The sequence below is a fragment of the Suricata suricatta genome, chromosome 1 (genome assembly GCF_006229205.1).
Source record: "Suricata suricatta isolate VVHF042 chromosome 1, meerkat_22Aug2017_6uvM2_HiC, whole genome shotgun sequence".
Taxonomy (NCBI): Eukaryota; Metazoa; Chordata; class Mammalia; order Carnivora; family Herpestidae; genus Suricata; species Suricata suricatta.
This window is the reverse complement of record NC_043700.1, coordinates 135,672,775-135,689,555: the sequence shown is the minus strand read 5'-3', so window position 1 is coordinate 135,689,555 and position 16,781 is coordinate 135,672,775. Positions and strand designations below refer to the sequence as shown.

The following is a 16,781-nucleotide window of genomic DNA, read 5'->3' as shown; positions in this document are numbered from 1 at the left end:
TAGGTGATTAACTAGTTGTTACTTAACCTTCTAATTTCTGTATAAGTCTAATTACATGAAATAGAAGTTGGGGTTCTGATTTTTTACTTTGCTTATCCATTTGGAGTGTCATTGTAACTACTGTATTGTAAATGATGGAAAATAATTGCATATGTTAAAAAATAGTGTTATATTCTAAAAATAAAGAAAGAACGAACAAACGAACGAACGAAAGAAAGAAAGAAAAAAGAAAAAAATCCCAGTAGAACAGATGAAGGAAACTAAGAGCTAGGTCTTTGAAAGAATAAACAAAATTGATAAATCCCTAGCCAGACTTCTCAGAAAGAAAGACAAAGGACCCAAATAGATAAAATCACAAATGAATTATTGGGATTTCATCAAGTAAAAAAGCTGCATAGTGAAGGAAAGAATCAACAAAACTGAAAGGCAGTCTATAGAATGGGAGTGCATATTTGCAAATGACACATCTGATAAAGTATTAGTATCCAAAAACTCTAAAGAACTTATCAAACTCCACACCCCAAAAGACATGAACAGGCATTTTTCTTTTTTTTTTAATTACAGTTTATTGTCAAGTTGGTTTTCATATAACACCCTGTGGTCATCCCAACAAGTTTCCTCCTCCATCCCATCACCTATTTTCCCCTCTGCCCCAACCCCCAGTTTGCCTACCTCCCTCTTCCTAGATATTTTTCCCCTTCCCCTCCCCTATGGTCCTGTTAAGTTTCTTCTGTACCACTTATGAATGAAAACGTATGGTATCTGTCTTTCTCTGCCTGACTTAATTCACTTAGCATAACACCCTCAAGTTCCATCCACGTTGCTACAAAAGGCCAGACTTCATGTGTCTGTTGGCCATCTGGATATCCTCTATGAAGAACTGTCATGTCTTCTGCTCATTTCTTCACTGGATTATTTGTTTTTTGGGTATAGAGTTTGGTGAGTTCCTTGTAGATTTTGGATACTAGCCCTTTAACCAATATGTCATTTGCAGCTATCTTTTCCCATGATGTTGGTTGCCTATTAGTTTTCTTGAATGTTCCCTTTGATGTGTTGATTAGAAATTGCTGTGGCTGATGTCAAGGAGATTGTTTCCTGCTTTCTCCTCTAGGGTTTTGATGGTTTCCCGTCTCACATGGAGGTCCTTCATCCATTTTGAGTTTATTTTTGTGTATGGTGTAAGAGTGGTCTAGTTTCATTCTTCTGCATGTTGCTGTCCAGTTCTCCCAGCACCATCTGTTAAAGAGGCTGTCTTTTTTCCATTGGATACTCTTCCCTACTTTGTCGAAGATTAATTGGCCATACACTTGTGGGTCCAGTTCTAGGTTCTCTGTTCCATTGGTCTGTGTGTCTGTTTTTGTGTCAATACCATACTGTCTTGATGATTACAGCTTTGTAGTAGAGGCTTAAGTCTGGGATTGTGATGCCTCCCGTTTTGGTTTTCTTCTTCAATATTACTGTGGATATTCAAGGTCTTTTGTGGTTCCATACAAATTTTAGGATAGTTTGTTCTAGCTTTGCAAAGAATGCTGGTGCAATTTTGATTGGGATTGCATTGAATGTGTAGATTGCTTTGGGTAGTATTGACATTTTAACAATATTTATTCTTCCAATCCATGAGCATAGAACATTTTTCCATTTTTTTGTGTCTTCTTCAATTTCCTTCATATGTTTTTTATAGTTTTCAGCATACAGATCATTTACATCTTTGGTTAGGTTTATTCCTAGGTATTTTATGGTTTTTCATGCAATTGTGAATGGGATCAGTTTCTTGATTTCTCTTTCTGTTGCTTCATTTCTGGTGTATAAAAATGCAACCGATTTCTGTACGTTGATTTTATACCCAGTGACTTTGCTGAATTCATGGATCAGTTCTAGCAGACTTTTGGTGGAGTCTCTCGGGTTTTCCATGTAAAGTATCATGTTGTCTGTAAAATGTGAAAGGTTGACTTCATCTTTGCCAATTCTGATGCCTTTTATTTCCTTTTGTTGTCTGCTTGCTGACGCTAGGACTTCTAACACTATGTTAAACAACAGTGATGAGAGTGGATATCCCTGTCATATTATTCCTGATCTAAGGGGGAAAGTTCTCAATTTTTTCCCCATTGAGGATGATATTAGCTGTAGGCTTTTCCTAAATGGCTTTTATGATGTTTAAGTACGTTCCTTCTACCCCAACTTTCTCAAGGGTTTTTATTAAGAAAAGATGCTGTATTTTGTCAAATGCTTTTTCTGCATCTGTTGACAGGATCATATGGTTTTTATCTTTTCTGTTGTTAATGTGATGTATCACATTGAGTTGCAAATATTGAACTAGCCCAAACCCCAGGAATGGAATCCCACTTGATCATGGTGGATAATTCTTTTTATATGCTGTTAAATTCGATTTGCTAGTATTTTGTTGAATATTTTTGCACCCATGTTCATCAGGGATATTGGGCTCTAGTTCTCTTTTTTTGTGGGGCCTCTGTCTGGTTTGGGAATCAAAGTGATGCTGGCTTTGTAGAATGAGTTCGGGAGTTTTCCTTCCCTTTCTATTTTTTGGAACAGCTTGAAAAGAATGGGTATTAACTCTGATTTAAATGTTTGGTAGTGGGGCGCCTGGGTGGCTCAGTCAATTGAGCGTCCAATTTTGGCCCAGGTCATGATCTCACAGCTTGTGAGTTCGAGCCCAGTGTCAGGCTCTGTGCTGACAGCTAGCTCAGAACCTGGAACCTGCTTCGGATTCTGTGTGTCCCTCTTTCGCTGTCCCTCCTCGCTCACGATCTGTCTCTCACTGTGTCTAAAAAATAAATAAATGTTAAAAACAATTTTTTTTAAGTTTAAATGTTTGGTAGAATTCCCCTGGGAAGCCATATGGCCCAGGGCTCTTATTCGTTGGGAGATTTTTGATAACTGATTTGGTTTCTTTACTGGTTATGGTTTTGTTCAGATTTTCTATCTCTTTCCATTTGAATTTTGGTAGTGCATGTGTGTTTAGGAATTTTTCCATTTTTTCTAGGTTGTCCAGTTTGTTGACATATAATTTTTCATACTATTCCTTGATAATTGCTTATATTTCTGAGGGATTGGTTGTAATAAATTCATTTTCATTTGTGATTTATCTATTTGGGTACTCTCTCTTTTCTTTTTGAGAAGCTTGGCCTGAGGTTTATCAATTTTTTTATTTTTTCAAAAAAAACATTGGTTTTCATTGATCTGTTCAGCTTGGTTTCATTTATCTGTTCAGCTGATTTTTGTATTCTATATTGCTTACTTCTTCCTTTATCTTTATTATTTCTCTTCTTCTGCTGGGTTTGGGGTGTTCTTGCTGATCTGCTTCTAGTTCCTTTAGGTGCACTGTTAGATTTTGTACTTGCACGTTCTCTAGTCACTTGAGAAAAGCCTGGATTGCAATGTATTTTCCTCTTAGGACTGCCTTTGCTGCATCCCAAAAGTTGTATTGTTGTATTTTCATTTTCATTTGTTTCCATATATTTTTAAATTTCTTCTCTAATTGCTTGGTTGAGCCATTCATAGGTAGTAGGGTGTTCTTTTCCCTGTGATTGATTTCAACTTTCATAGCATCGTGATGTGAAAGTGTGCATGGTATGATCTTAATTCTTTTATATTTATTGAGGCCTGGTCTGTGACCCCAGTATGTGATCTGTCTTGGAGAATGTGCCATGTACACTTGTGAAGAAAGTAAATTCCATGGCTTTGGGACGTAGAGTTCTAAATTTATCGGTAAAGTCCATTTGGACCAATGTGTTGTTTAGGTCCATTGTTTCTAGTTGATCTGTCCATTGCTGTAAATGGAGTATTAAAGTATCCTGCAGTTAGCACATTCTTATCAATAAGATTGCTTATGTTCACGATTAATTGTTTTATGTATTTGGGTGTTCCCAAATCCAGTGTATAGACATTTATAATTGTTAGCGCTTCCTGATAGATAGACCCTGTAATTATTATATAACGCCCTTCTTCATTTCTTGTTACTGCCTTAACTTTAATGTCCAGTTTGGCCAATATAAGTATGGCTACTCTGGCTTTCTTTTGACTTCCAGTAGCATGATAGATATTTCTCCATCCCCTCACTTTCAATCTGAAGGTATCTTCAGGTCTAAAATGAATCTCTTGTAGACAGCAAATAGATGATCCAAATAGAGGCTTTTCTTTAGGTGCATTCATTTCATATGAGCATGTAAGTAGGTAGCATAAAGCTTGAGCTCTTGAGTTGTATTTGATGCATTTGTTTATGTAGAGAGGGACTACATATGGCTTTTTGTTTAATATAGTTTATTGTCAAGTTGGTTTTCATATAACACCCATTGTTCTTCCCCACAAGTGCCCTCCTCCATGTCCACCACCCCGCTTCCTTTTACCCCCTCCTCCTTCAACCCCCAGTTTGTTTCAGTATTCAAGAATCATGATTTGCCTCCCTCCCTCTCCCTAACTCTTTTATGCCTTTTCCCCTCTCCATGGTCCTCTATTAAGTTTCTCCTTTTAGACCTATGAGTGAAAACATATGGTATCTGTCCTTCTCCGCCTGACTTATTTTGCTTAGCATGACACCCTCGAAGTCCATCCACTTTCCTACAAATGGCCAGATTTCCTTCTTTCTCATTGCCGTGTAGTATTCCATTGTGTATATATACCACGTCTTCTTGATCCATTTGTCAGTTGATGGACATTTAGGCCCTTTCCATGATTTGGTTATTGTTGAAAGTGTTATGAACATTGGGGTGTATGTGCCCCTATGCATCAGCACTTATGTATCCCTTGGAAAAATCCCCAGCAGTGCTATTGCTGGATCATAGGGGAGTTCTATTACTAATTTTTTGAGGAACCTCCACATTATTTTCCAGAGCGGCTGCACCAGTTTACATTCCCACCAACAGTGTAGGAGGGTGCCTGTCTCTCCACATCCTCACCAGCATCTATAGTCTCCTGAGTTGTTAATTTTAGCCACTCTCTTCGGTGTGAGGTGGTATCTCAGTGTGGTTTTGATTCGTATTTCCCTGATAATGAGTAACATTGAGCATCATTTCATGTGTCTGTTGGCATATGGCTTTATCTTTAGTAATCTAGTTCTCAGTGTCTCAGGGGCCTGATCATACAGTCTAGAGCATTAGAGTTGGCACATGAACTTATATAAAGATAGATTTCAGTCAGTCTCAGGGTGGTATACTTACTACTACCATGATCACCATTTGAAGTTTAGCTCCTCACAAGAGCATCTAATGAATGAGTTCTCATAATGGATGGATGCAGCACTTCATTGGATGTGCCCAGCCCTGGGGAAGGCTATTTTATTAGAAAACTGTGCTGTTTTTTCAGGTATGAAGTCTTGTAGGTAAGGTCTCCATTGAGCCAGTAGTTTGGGTAAAGGAGTACATAAGGCTTTTGTGATGTTTAATACAGAGGTTCTCAGATTTTCTCAGTTCATGGTGTTCCTAATGTTGTCATCATTGTTTTGACAGTGTCTGTATGCTAAAAGAAATACCTAAAAGTCAGGTTTATTAAGTTACACACTCAGTAAGTATTTATGTTCTAACATCTTAGTAACTGTTTGAAAAGCAAAATACATAAACAATTTTCTAAATATTATTTAATTTTTTTAATGTCTTTATTTTGAGAGAGAGAGAGACAGACAGACAGTGCACAGGGGAGGGGCAGAGAGAGAAGGAGACACAGAATCCAAAGCAGGCTTCAGGCTCCAAGCTGTCAGCACAGAGCCCGACGTGGGAGTCGAACCCACAGACTGTGAGATCATGACCTGAGCCAAAGTCGGGAGGCCCAACTGACTGAGCCACCCAGGTGCTCCAATATTTTATTCTTAACCATAGTAACTTGCTAATGGGATATATGTGCCTATTTAACACTGTGCAGCTTGTCAGACTTTGAAATCAGATTAGATACCACCTTATTTTCTGATCTAAACTGATTTTTCACATATATTTGCTTTTTAACACAATTGCTGAAAACCTAGCCTTGCAAATATGTCAACAGAATGTTGACATGGTATAACTTTGAAACTGAGTTCCACTTCAAGCTAGTAGTTCATGCTGTGTCTGACAGATACCAAGTATATCTGTACTTGTCCTGAAAATTTTAAATATCCCATGGTAGCCCTGTGAATTTGCTGTAGCATTCAGGGTCACCTCCGCCACAGCTTGGAAACAGTCTCTGGTTTGTGAAAGTGGTCAAGCCCTTAGGAGCCAGGTTTGGCCCTTAATTGGAAGTAAAATTTCCATGTGACAATGGAACTTTTGGGATTTTATCTTACCGGTGGAACTTTAATTCAGGGAGAGCCCACTGTATTATAAGATAGTGGGTTGGACAGATGTGACTTTGCTTTCAGTGAGACAGTGTGTCTCAGTCCCAGGGACAGGCAAGCAGTAGTAGCCTCACAAAGGGAGGAAAAGCTTTTGTGCAGAAACCCAATGATCAACAAATACTGCCTTATTCTTGTTGCTGAAAATTCCAATCAGCTATGAGTTTTGTCACAGACATCTACAATTTCTGGAGATCTGAATTACTGTAGTGTTCTCTGCTAAAATGACAACTTATAAGATTTTCCAGTGTGACTGGTGGGAATAGACACCATTCTTGTTCTCATGGGTTCTTTCCATGGCTTCAGGTTGTTTCCTCATACCTGATCATATAAGTTGATCAGTATTTTGCTCAGTATTCAAAGGAAACCCTTTGAAGATCTCTGGAGTTCTCTCTTTGCAGCTCCCTTCTCTTTAGTATTCTGTTAAAATCCAATTATCTTGGTATTTTCTTTGTGGAAAAAATTTAAACTACTTAATGGTTATAGTACCATTCAAGTTTCTGTTTATTCTTGAGATTTTATAAGTTCTGTTTTTCTAGGCTTTTGTTCTATATTTCAAATGTGTTGGTGTAAAGCTAGTCACAATAGTCTCATGGTTTTTTCTATACCTGCCATATCTGTGGCTATAGTCCCTTTCATTCTCTATATATTTGTGCTTTTTCTTGTTTATCTCTGGATCAGTCTTCTCTCTTTTAACCCAAAATAGTTTACTTTTACTTTGTTTAATTTTAATGGAAAATTAAAATCAGAGTCAAATGGGGAAGAAAAATGTAGTCTTGAATAAATGGATCTATGTTAAACATTAAAGGAGATCCATCCTCTATTACTGAGGAGGCTCTCAAAAACTTTTGTGCTTAGGGGCACCTGGGTGGCTCAGTCACTTAAGTGTCCGACTTTGGCTCAGGTCATGATCTCATGGTTTGTGAGTTCAAGCCCCACATTGGGCTCTGTGCTGACAGCTCAGAGCCTGGAGCCTGCTTCACATTCTGTGTCTCCCTCTCTCTACCCCTCCCCTGCTCACACTCTATTTCTGTCTCTCTTTAAAATTTAAAAAAAAATTTTGTGCTTAAAAATCACTTGGACTTCTTTTTTAAAATGCAGATTACAAGGCATCAACCCCCCCCCCCCCGAAATTCTGTATTAGTAGTCCTGGTCAGGGCCCTGGTGCACTTATTAATAAGCACCCAGATGATTCTGAAGTATAATTAGAAGATTACACTTTGAGAAATATACTCTAAGGTGTGGTACAGATGAAAGATAAAAGCTTTAAAATTCTCCAGTGTCTATCTAGTCCCCTGGCTGAATCTTTTATTACACCAGTAACTTTCTTATCCACATCTTCCCTCACCTTTACCTTACCCTCAACTAAGCACTCTGAGTGAGGCTTGCATTTACTCACTGCCTGCTAAGGCAGTCTTTTGTTTTAGTCTCCAGACTGTGTTTAAAGATTTTCTAGTCTAAGGGCACCTGGATGACTCAGTCTCTTAAGTGTTCAGCTCTGGTTTTGGCTCAGGTAATGATCTCACAGTTTGTGGGTGTGAGCCCCATGTTGGGCTCTGCACTGATGATGTGGAGCCTGCTTGGGATTCTCTCTCCCACTCTCTTCCCCTCCCCCGCTCTCTGTCTTTTCTCTCTCTCTCTCTCTCTCTCTCTCTCTCTCTGTCTCTGTCTCTGTCTTCGCTCTCTCAAAATAAATAAACAAACAAACAAAAATTCTAGACTAGCTAGACACCTGAGATTAGCTCAGGGCACCATCCAGATTTGAAGAGATCCCTACCATTTCCTTGACCAGTAGAAACTGGACCAGGTCACCTAGATTCTTAGTTGAAACTCCACACAGATGGTACAGGATTTGAGAGCGCATTATGGAAAATTACGTCTCATAGTGAAACCAGCTTCTTAGGGAATTCCCCCCCCCCCCTTATTAGATGGAAAGATTCATCCTCAGGTAGCGAATATCTAGATTAGATCAGTGAGTTAGCTAGGCATGGAGAAAAGACCGTAGGACTTTAGATCCTCATGTGGCATTCTAGGAAGCTCTCCATGTTTCATGCTGGCTTCAAATCTAAATGTACTCACACTGAAGTTCTTGCCTTAACCATGGTTGGGCAGGCTAGCAGATTTCCCTGTATGTCATGTATGTCAGAGGAGTCACTGCAGCACAGGTGACTTTTTTAGGGCATCTCCAAGGAGAAGGACTAGGACCTTATAAAGATACACTGGTAGGTGCTATATTCCTGCTCTCTGAAAACTGTGGATTTTCTTAGATCTATCGATCGATCGATCTATCTATCTATCTATCTATCTATCTATCTATCTATGTTCTGGAACAGACCATAGATTAATGTTTGGGGTAGACCAACTTGTTGCCTTATATGAATGTGAAGAATCTTTATATATTCAAGGATCCAGAAGATTTGATTGAAATTTTCTTTCAAAAGTGAATAGGTGGGGAGAAGTACTGGTTGTTATATGGAAACCAATTTGACAATAAACTATTAAAGAAATAAAAAATAAATAAAAACCAATGAATAGGAATTGTCATAGTAAAAGGATAGGTTTGCTGTTGAGGAAAATTAGTATCTGAAGAAAAGATTAATTGAACAGATGGGTAAATTTTTTCCTAACTTTTGCAGACTAATCATAGAATAGAATCATAAAATGTTAGCCTTGGATGGGCATTTAGAGGTCATTTGAAGCAAATTCCTAGTAAAAGATACAGATAAGGAAACTGAATTCCAGAAACGTTAGATGTTTTATCAAAGCTGTTTGGTGGCTGTAATATAAATAAAAAATGTAATTGTTCTGCATTTTGAAACCCACCAAACTATGGATCTGATAGACTAAAGCTGACAGATTAGATTACCAGTAGCCATAAAACCAATTTGAAATCTTTACTAAGGCAGATTGTGTCTAACAAAGCTGTATCTTCATGTTTCAGGACTAAAAACTGAAAATTGTGTTGAGAACATGGGTAAGATATGCTTTTAAAGTATTATCTCTGTAATGGGAATTTTATCAGTGTTACTTTCCCACGTATGGGTCAGAGCTACCCCACCATATTGTCACATGTCAGCCACCATTTTCTCAAGGCTTAGTTGTGCTGCCGCCACCACCACCACCACCACCATCACTACCACCACCATGTCAGGAGGAGGGTCCAGAGCCTCTGCTGCTTGGCCTCCACCCCTAGCTGTGGCTGAGGCTGTTCTCTCAAACCACATTTGCCTTGGGCATGCAGGGACCATGCTATTCTCATCCTAGCCTGTCCATGTAGGAGCTTAAGGACTTCCAGATGCCCCTACAGGATTCCTATGCACAGAGCTAGGTTCATATTCTTATATTTTGATATCTTAGGAAATAACATCTGAGAGATTAACAAAGGGAAGAAATAAAGTGCATTTGGCTCAAGGAGGGAATCAGAGGGAACAGAATGGTAGTTTGGTTTGTCTGTCTCCTCTTCCCTAAAGAAAACTAAGAGGAGGTAACAAAAATAATCTTTCTCAGAGGACCATGGGAAAATTTTGGGAAGATAAATAGGACTTTTAGGAGGAATAGTATTATCAGATAAGTCCAACAGATTTGAACCAAGAATTCCATAAAATGCTTTAGCCTAATGCATGTTTGAGTGAATTGTTTTGAAGATTTCCTTGTTAAAAAGTTTAAAAACAAAGGTCTGTTTCTAGCTGTCTTTCTGGCTAATTTTTCTATGAATTCTTCATGTAATTAAAATAAATCCATATCCATTTGTTTTGAGATTGTAATCTTAAATTTCTCACATTACTGTATTTTCTTAAGCCAACCTAAATCTTTATTATTAATAGCATTTAAAAATAGAATGAACCTGACATTTATTTACATCTGAGCATAGTACTTAGGTAATGAAAATGTGTTTGTATTTCAGAACATTATCAACCCATCTATATCTACAATCCTGGTAAGTGTGCTCTGATTTTTAAAAATAATCTTTACATGGATATTTAATATTTAGCAGCTCTTTCCTGTTTAGCGAATTCACTTCTTGGCTGAAGAAAGAGTACTTTGCAGATAGGAAGGAAAGTAACTAGACAGATAAGGGGGTGGGGAACAAAAAGCTATTTCAGGGAAACTTACCTTCCTGCAAGTGAGAGGAGTTGGGTCTTTGGAGATCTGAATAATATGGAAGCATTCAGGGGAGTAGACCTGAAGAGCTAAGTGGCTCTTGACGAGTCTGAGGGCCTCTTACATATAGTTCTGTATTTAGTCATTGAGAATTGCCTGTGTGGCACACACATCCAGATGAAAGTAGGAAAGCTACTCATTTGCATCTGTCAAATATGCCGATATTTGCTATCAATTGACTAAAGTATCTAGGTGGTTAGAGCTTTTCCTCCCTCAGTTCCACTTACAGTGACAGGACTCAGATCACTTCTTTGCATTTAAGTTCCTTATTATGTGTTTGGCCCATGTAGGTACAGTAAGTTTTTCTTTTCTTTATTGAAGAGAGAACAATATCTGGCTTTTTCTTAAGTACACAATTTACTTGATTTTTAGCAGATATTTCCTGTCCTGATGTGAAGTCTTTTATGCCCTTCAGGACTTGCTTTGGAATACTTCTTATAGGCCCATGGCAGCCACATGTTTTACTGGTCATTTACTAGGGATTTCAGCTAACTCTTCAAGATGGACATTTTTCTAGCTTATTGAGACCCCCATGAGACTTGCTATATGTGATGATTTTTCTTTATAAAGGGGCCAGAGGAAGTGTCTGGCATTTAGACTCTGGCTAACACTTATATTTAGTAGCTTTAGTTGACTGAATGTACCAAGTGGTCTTTATGGCTGTAATACCTAAAAATAGTTTGTTATAACTATAGGAGTTAACATGTATTTTGTTTTATCATTAAAATGGATAAGTTTCTTCTTATAACTTAGGTGAGAAAAACCAGAACCTTGAAGACTCTGGTAAGATATTTTCATAAACTCTGGGGGTTTTCACTTGCATATGGCTCTCTTAGAGATGGAAACAGGTAAGCATGGCATGTAAGGAAAAGTCAGAAGAAGGCAGAACCCACTTTAGCTTACTAGTTTAGTATATTAGAGCTCTCCTGAGTTACAGATAGACCTTTATAAAGATGACACAGCAGCTCTCTCTCTTATCTGTCTTATCTATCTCTGAGATGACCTGCAGAGCAGCTAGAGACATGACATGAGGAATTAGTTCTAAAGAGCATATTTTCTGCTTTTATATAAAGTTAAGTGTTACACGGATAGAGGAACGTGTGACTAATTACAAATTCTTGTGACATAGGGTTAGGGTGTTGGGTAGGAGCTTTGAAAGATGGCAGTATTTTTTTCTAAATTAAAATGATTTTGTGTATTTATTTCTGCTTCCAGCAATCTGAGTAATAGATGCTGTTAACTACATCTGATTGATTAGTATATTTCAAAGTACAGCTCATTCCCAGGTTTTTGTTTTTGTCTTTTTTTTTATAATGATATTACTCAAATGTCCTAAGAGTGCTGAGACAGGAACACTCATAAATCAATGGTAAGATTATAAATTGGAACTTTTTGAAGGACAATTTGATAGTATGTATTACTAGCCCTAAAAATGCTCATGCCTTTTATCCTAGTTATAACACTTTTAGATGTTTGTCCTAAGGAAATATAAAGATTTGTGTACAAAGTTTTTACATCGTTATGGTAGCCAGAATTTATAAATAACCTTTGTGTCCAACAGTGGAGTATTATTAAATAATATCCATATTATGAAACACTAAACAAGTTAAAAGTCATGTTTTTGAAAAATATTTAAAGATAAGAGAAAGTACTTACAGTGGCAAGTAAAAATATGATGTAAAACAGCATACAGGAGGCTGTAATAGCAACTTTATTTTAAACTGTTAAAAGATACAAATGTCCACTTATGAGATAAATAGGTACCGGGTATGTCATGTGTAGCAAGCATGGTGACTAGACTGGTACTAGTGTATGTCACATTTTAAAGTTGTTAAGAGAGGAGATCTTATCACAAGAGGAAAAAAACCGTTCTTTTTCTTTTTTAAAACACCTATTTGAGATGATGGATGTTAATTGTAATCATTCCACAGTATATGTAAGTCAAATCATGCTGTACACCTTAAATTTACACAGCGATGTCTATCAGTTACATCATCAATAAAGCTTGGGAAAATGCTTTAAAATGTATATCTACATATATCATACATAGCAAAGAAATTGAAAGGTGATACACCAAAAATGTTGAGAATGAGTAGCTCTGAAATCTGGGATTATGAGTAATTTTTAATAATTTCCTGTTTTTCCAAAATATCTGTAATTATAATGTACTATGTAATCAAGAAGTTTTACTTTTAAGAAATAAATGTAGGTCAGTCATTGGACTAAATCTTGAACAATCAACCAGAGCTGTTTTGCCTGCCCTCCGAGAGCTCCGGGGTCACTAGCCGACGTCTTCTCACCATAAGTCAGTCAGGCTCCAGGCTCCTGCCCCTCCCACCTCTCAGAGCTTTGAGTTTTCCTCTGTAAAATCCATGTAAATATGATGTTACATTAATTTTCAAGTCAATTGCATTTTTCACTAAACAATTTCTGTTCTCTTAGGAATGAAAAGCCAGGAGACCACTGTCTTACCTGGTAAGTGATCTTTTTCATACCTTCTGAGACTGGCTATAAGGTTAGGAGGAGATGTGAGGACTAACTCCTAGGACAATAACATTACTAGACATGGAGAGTTTGAGGAATTAGTTAAGCCAGAACAGAGGGACTCCATTAATTGAATGTTTATATGTTCCACGTAGTGTACTAAGCACTTTTATGATGTATCTCCTTTAATCATCATTTACTACAAACCTGCAGTGTATTTCTTTGCATAAATAAGGAATTGAAGTTCAGAGGGATTAGAAGCCTGCCCAACCACAGAACTAATAATTATAATGACAGTAGAACTAAACCAAGCCGACCCTTAGACCCAGCAGTTTCATTTAAAAGCCGATGTGCTAGGACTGCCTTATAAAGATAAGATTGGAGATATATGGGCCAGATCATGGAAGTTCTTGAACTCCAGGCTAAGCAGTGGGCTTGGTTTGTCAGAGGATGAAGAGCCATTGTGAAAGGTGTGTGAGGTTGGGAGAGCACCTGGGTGTGTCAGTTGGTTAAAGTCCAACTCTAGCTTGCGGCTCATGGGATTGAGCCCTGTGTCACACTATGCATTGGCTATGCAGAGCCTGTTGGGATATATTCTCTCTCTCTCTCTCTCTCTCTCTCTCTCTCTCTCTCTCCCTCTCCCTCTCCCTCTCCCTCTCCCTCTCCCTCTCCCTCTCCCTCTCCCTCTCCCTCTCTCTCTCTCAAAACAAAAAACTAAAATGGGGAGCCTGCATGGCTCAGTCAATTAAGTATCTGACTCTTGATTTCAACCAGGTCATGATCTCACAGTTTGTGAGTTCCAGTTCCATGTGGGGCTCTGTGCTGACAGCATGGACCCTGCTTGGGGTTCTCTCTTTCCCCCTCACTCTGCCCCTCCCCTGCTCTCTCTTTCTCAAAAATAAATAAAACTTAAAAGTATTTTTGTTGTTACTGTTTTCTTTTTCCTTTTTTCTTTTTTTTAGGGTTGGAGATGGGGGAGGTGTAGACAGAGGGAAGCATTCACAATGCAAGATAGTTACACTAATATTCATTTTTATCTTGAGGTATGATGAGCCATGAACCCACGCAAATACCTGGTAAGACAGCTTTCTTTTTACTCTTGGGGCCCAGGTATGAGGTGAGAAGGATTCCCCCAGGCATTAAGGAGTATATCATCATGAGACTGTTATTCATTAACGTGTCCCTTACAGCCTGCCTACTGCTAGCTATTCTACTAAGATTTAGCTGGGGAGGAGAGTAGAGAGGAAAAACAGTGTCTTTCTTCCCTAGCATTCATATGTTTCTGGAGCAGGAAACTTAGCTTTTTAGGGGAATGGCTGAAGGCAAGGCTGCTGGGACTTGGAGGCATGCAGGCCAGCCCCTTCTAGGTTCTATAGTTTAAGTTATTCAATAGAAAATTCAGCTTCATGCAGAAGCTGACTTTTCACTTTGGCTAGCATCTCGGTTTCTTAGAATTTCCAGGTAACAGAGTAGAGTCTTCTAGCATACAGACAAACTCAGTGTGGTGCTATGGCAGAAAGCTTCTCTAAGCTTGAAGTAGGTTTGTACAGTGAGGGTTCTCATGGCCATAACTTTTGAATAAAAACCCAGGAATCACAGTGCAGGGGAGCTTTGGCATTTTTATCACTTAAGCTCATCAGATAAGAGTTGGGAAAGTGTACTCATTGGAGCAAACTGTAAGTCACTGAAAACTTCTTTCTCATTTAGGGATGAAAATTCCAGAAACTTTTTCACTACCTGGTAAGCAGTGGTTGGCATATGAGAGAGGCAGTTGCCAGTTTGGGGGGTTTAGTTACAATTGTCACTATTAGATATGCAGGGGAGCCTCAGGACTTTGCACAAGATCCCATAAGTGAGTGAAGGACCCAGGTCTCTTAACTTATGAGCAAGTACCCATTATTCCTGAAGACTTGTGGTTCCTCAAATGTTTTTCCAGTTTTATTTACCATGGCAGATTTAGCCTAACTGTAAGATATAATCATGAAAAGATATTTAAAAAGTGTGAGGCTGTTGGTGAGGACAAGGCTATTGAGGGGCCTTGAGCTTCTGTGACCAGAGTAACTGAATAGTGTTTCCTGTCAAGTTCCTCAGAAGAGGCTTAGAAATTATGCTTACAGAATAAGCATAATTTTTCCTCTTCTGTAAGAGGAAAAATGTTAAAAGGCCCCCAGACTTATTTTTTTTCCTGGATTTGCTGTGTTGAGCCACACGTTTATTTGGTTACAACTTTAAAGTGAACCTCTAACAAAACTGATGACACACCTTATGTGTCTACAACTATTTACCTCAGTGATGTGAATTTGCATAGTATTTTCATTGGCTTCTTCGAGACACAGTGGTTATCTGAAAGGCAGCTCCTGAGCCAGGTAGGGAATGAACACAGGCTGTGTAGACAGACTCAGCTTCATGAAATCTCTCCTCTGCTGTTTTCACTGGGTATCTTTGTGTAAGTTATTTCACTTTCCTGTGCTGGTGCTTCTGCTTCCACATCTGTAAAATGAAGAAATTTTCTGTCCTGCAGAACTAATTAAAGTCCTAATGAGATAAAGTCTGGCAAAATGAATGGTAGTTTAAAATAGTTAAAATAGTAGTAAATTGTAGCTGTCTTTATTATTATTATCTGAAATTCTTTCTCATTTAGGAATAAAAGTGGTACGACTGGATGAAAAACCTGGTAATACATTCTTTATTGGGGGTGGAGGTACCAGGGGGTTCTGGTCCTTTACTGTCATCATTCAGTTAGCTCAGTGTTAAGCGGGCTAAGAAAGACACCTGGGCTGTACAGCTTCTCTGACACTCCAGTCTGCAAGCCAGAGGGAGAAAATGTTGAGAGCCCCTTTCAGTGTGAGCAGCAGGCTGCTATGCTGGCTCTCCGGGCTAAGCAAACAAACACATAGGCGACCGGCAACGGGATCAGCTGGGTTCCAGCTGCACATGTCTATTGCAGAATGGAACAGGGGGCTTCCCAGGGTAAGGTGGCTACTGTGAGGGAATCTGTAGTGACAGGAACAGCGTCATCAGAGAGGTAGGTGTGTATGAGAACCTACAGCATGAGACCAGTCATTCTGTGATCCTCACTGCACTTACATGTTCCTACCACAAATAGACGCCTAAGTTTTGCTGGGAATGTTTTGTTTTTGTGCTCTCTCCTGGAAAGCTGTGTGTAGTGTAAGCTTTTTAAAAGTGTCAAAACATTTATACAGGATCTCACTTAATCCAGTTAAGATAAATATTGCCTTTTCAGAGATGAATGTATGGAATATAGGAAATTTAAGAAACCTGTAAAGGACTAGAAAGAGAAAACCAGGACTCACACTTATCAAATTTTGTTCATTCTGTCACATGACACTTGTCTTCCAGCCAAATTTAGTTATTAAAAAAAACCAAAAAACAAAAAAACCGCCTCTATCCTAAGCTCCTAGAATTGGTATTTGGCTTCAAAGCTATCAAAATATGGCAATATTATAGTATTTCAATGCTAGCACAACATTGTAATTGAGGTAGTATATCATACTAATGGAGAACAGAGGCTTTGAGATCAGACATTGCTACCACTGAATGTTTCTGTGATTTTATGCAAGTTTTGAGGAACATCTGTATAATACTGATAACTATATCTACTGGGACTATAAGAAATGTGACAATTACATAAGTCATTTACACAATGTATGACATATAAAAAGCGCTCAGTATTAATGTTATACTCAGGAATCTTAGTTCAATGTGCAGAAAAAGTTCTTTTTTGTTAATAAAATTTTAATTTTTTTTAATGGAAACATATATACAAGGTAAAAAAAATTCAAAGAACACAGTGAGTAAA

General features: G+C 38.3%; 1 protein-coding gene across 4 annotated transcripts in view; it reads left to right on the top strand.

Moving 5' to 3' along the window:
• Positions 1-16,781, top strand: part of ART3 (ADP-ribosyltransferase 3) — a 147,085-nt gene that overhangs the window by 128,086 nt on the left and 2,218 nt on the right. For 2 of the 4 annotated variants that reach the window (XM_029944700.1, XM_029944693.1), the window contains exons 4-10: positions 9,258-9,290; positions 10,221-10,253; positions 11,231-11,260; positions 12,920-12,952; positions 14,005-14,037; positions 14,669-14,701; positions 15,603-15,635. In XM_029944700.1, the coding sequence (XP_029800560.1) occupies positions 9,258-9,290; positions 10,221-10,253; positions 11,231-11,260; positions 12,920-12,952; positions 14,005-14,037; positions 14,669-14,701; positions 15,603-15,635 (228 nt within the window). The remainder of the gene's footprint in view (positions 1-9,257; positions 9,291-10,220; positions 10,254-11,230; positions 11,261-12,919; positions 12,953-14,004; positions 14,038-14,668; positions 14,702-15,602; positions 15,636-16,781) is intronic. The other 2 variants (XM_029944707.1, XM_029944712.1) reach the window with 2 other exon arrangements.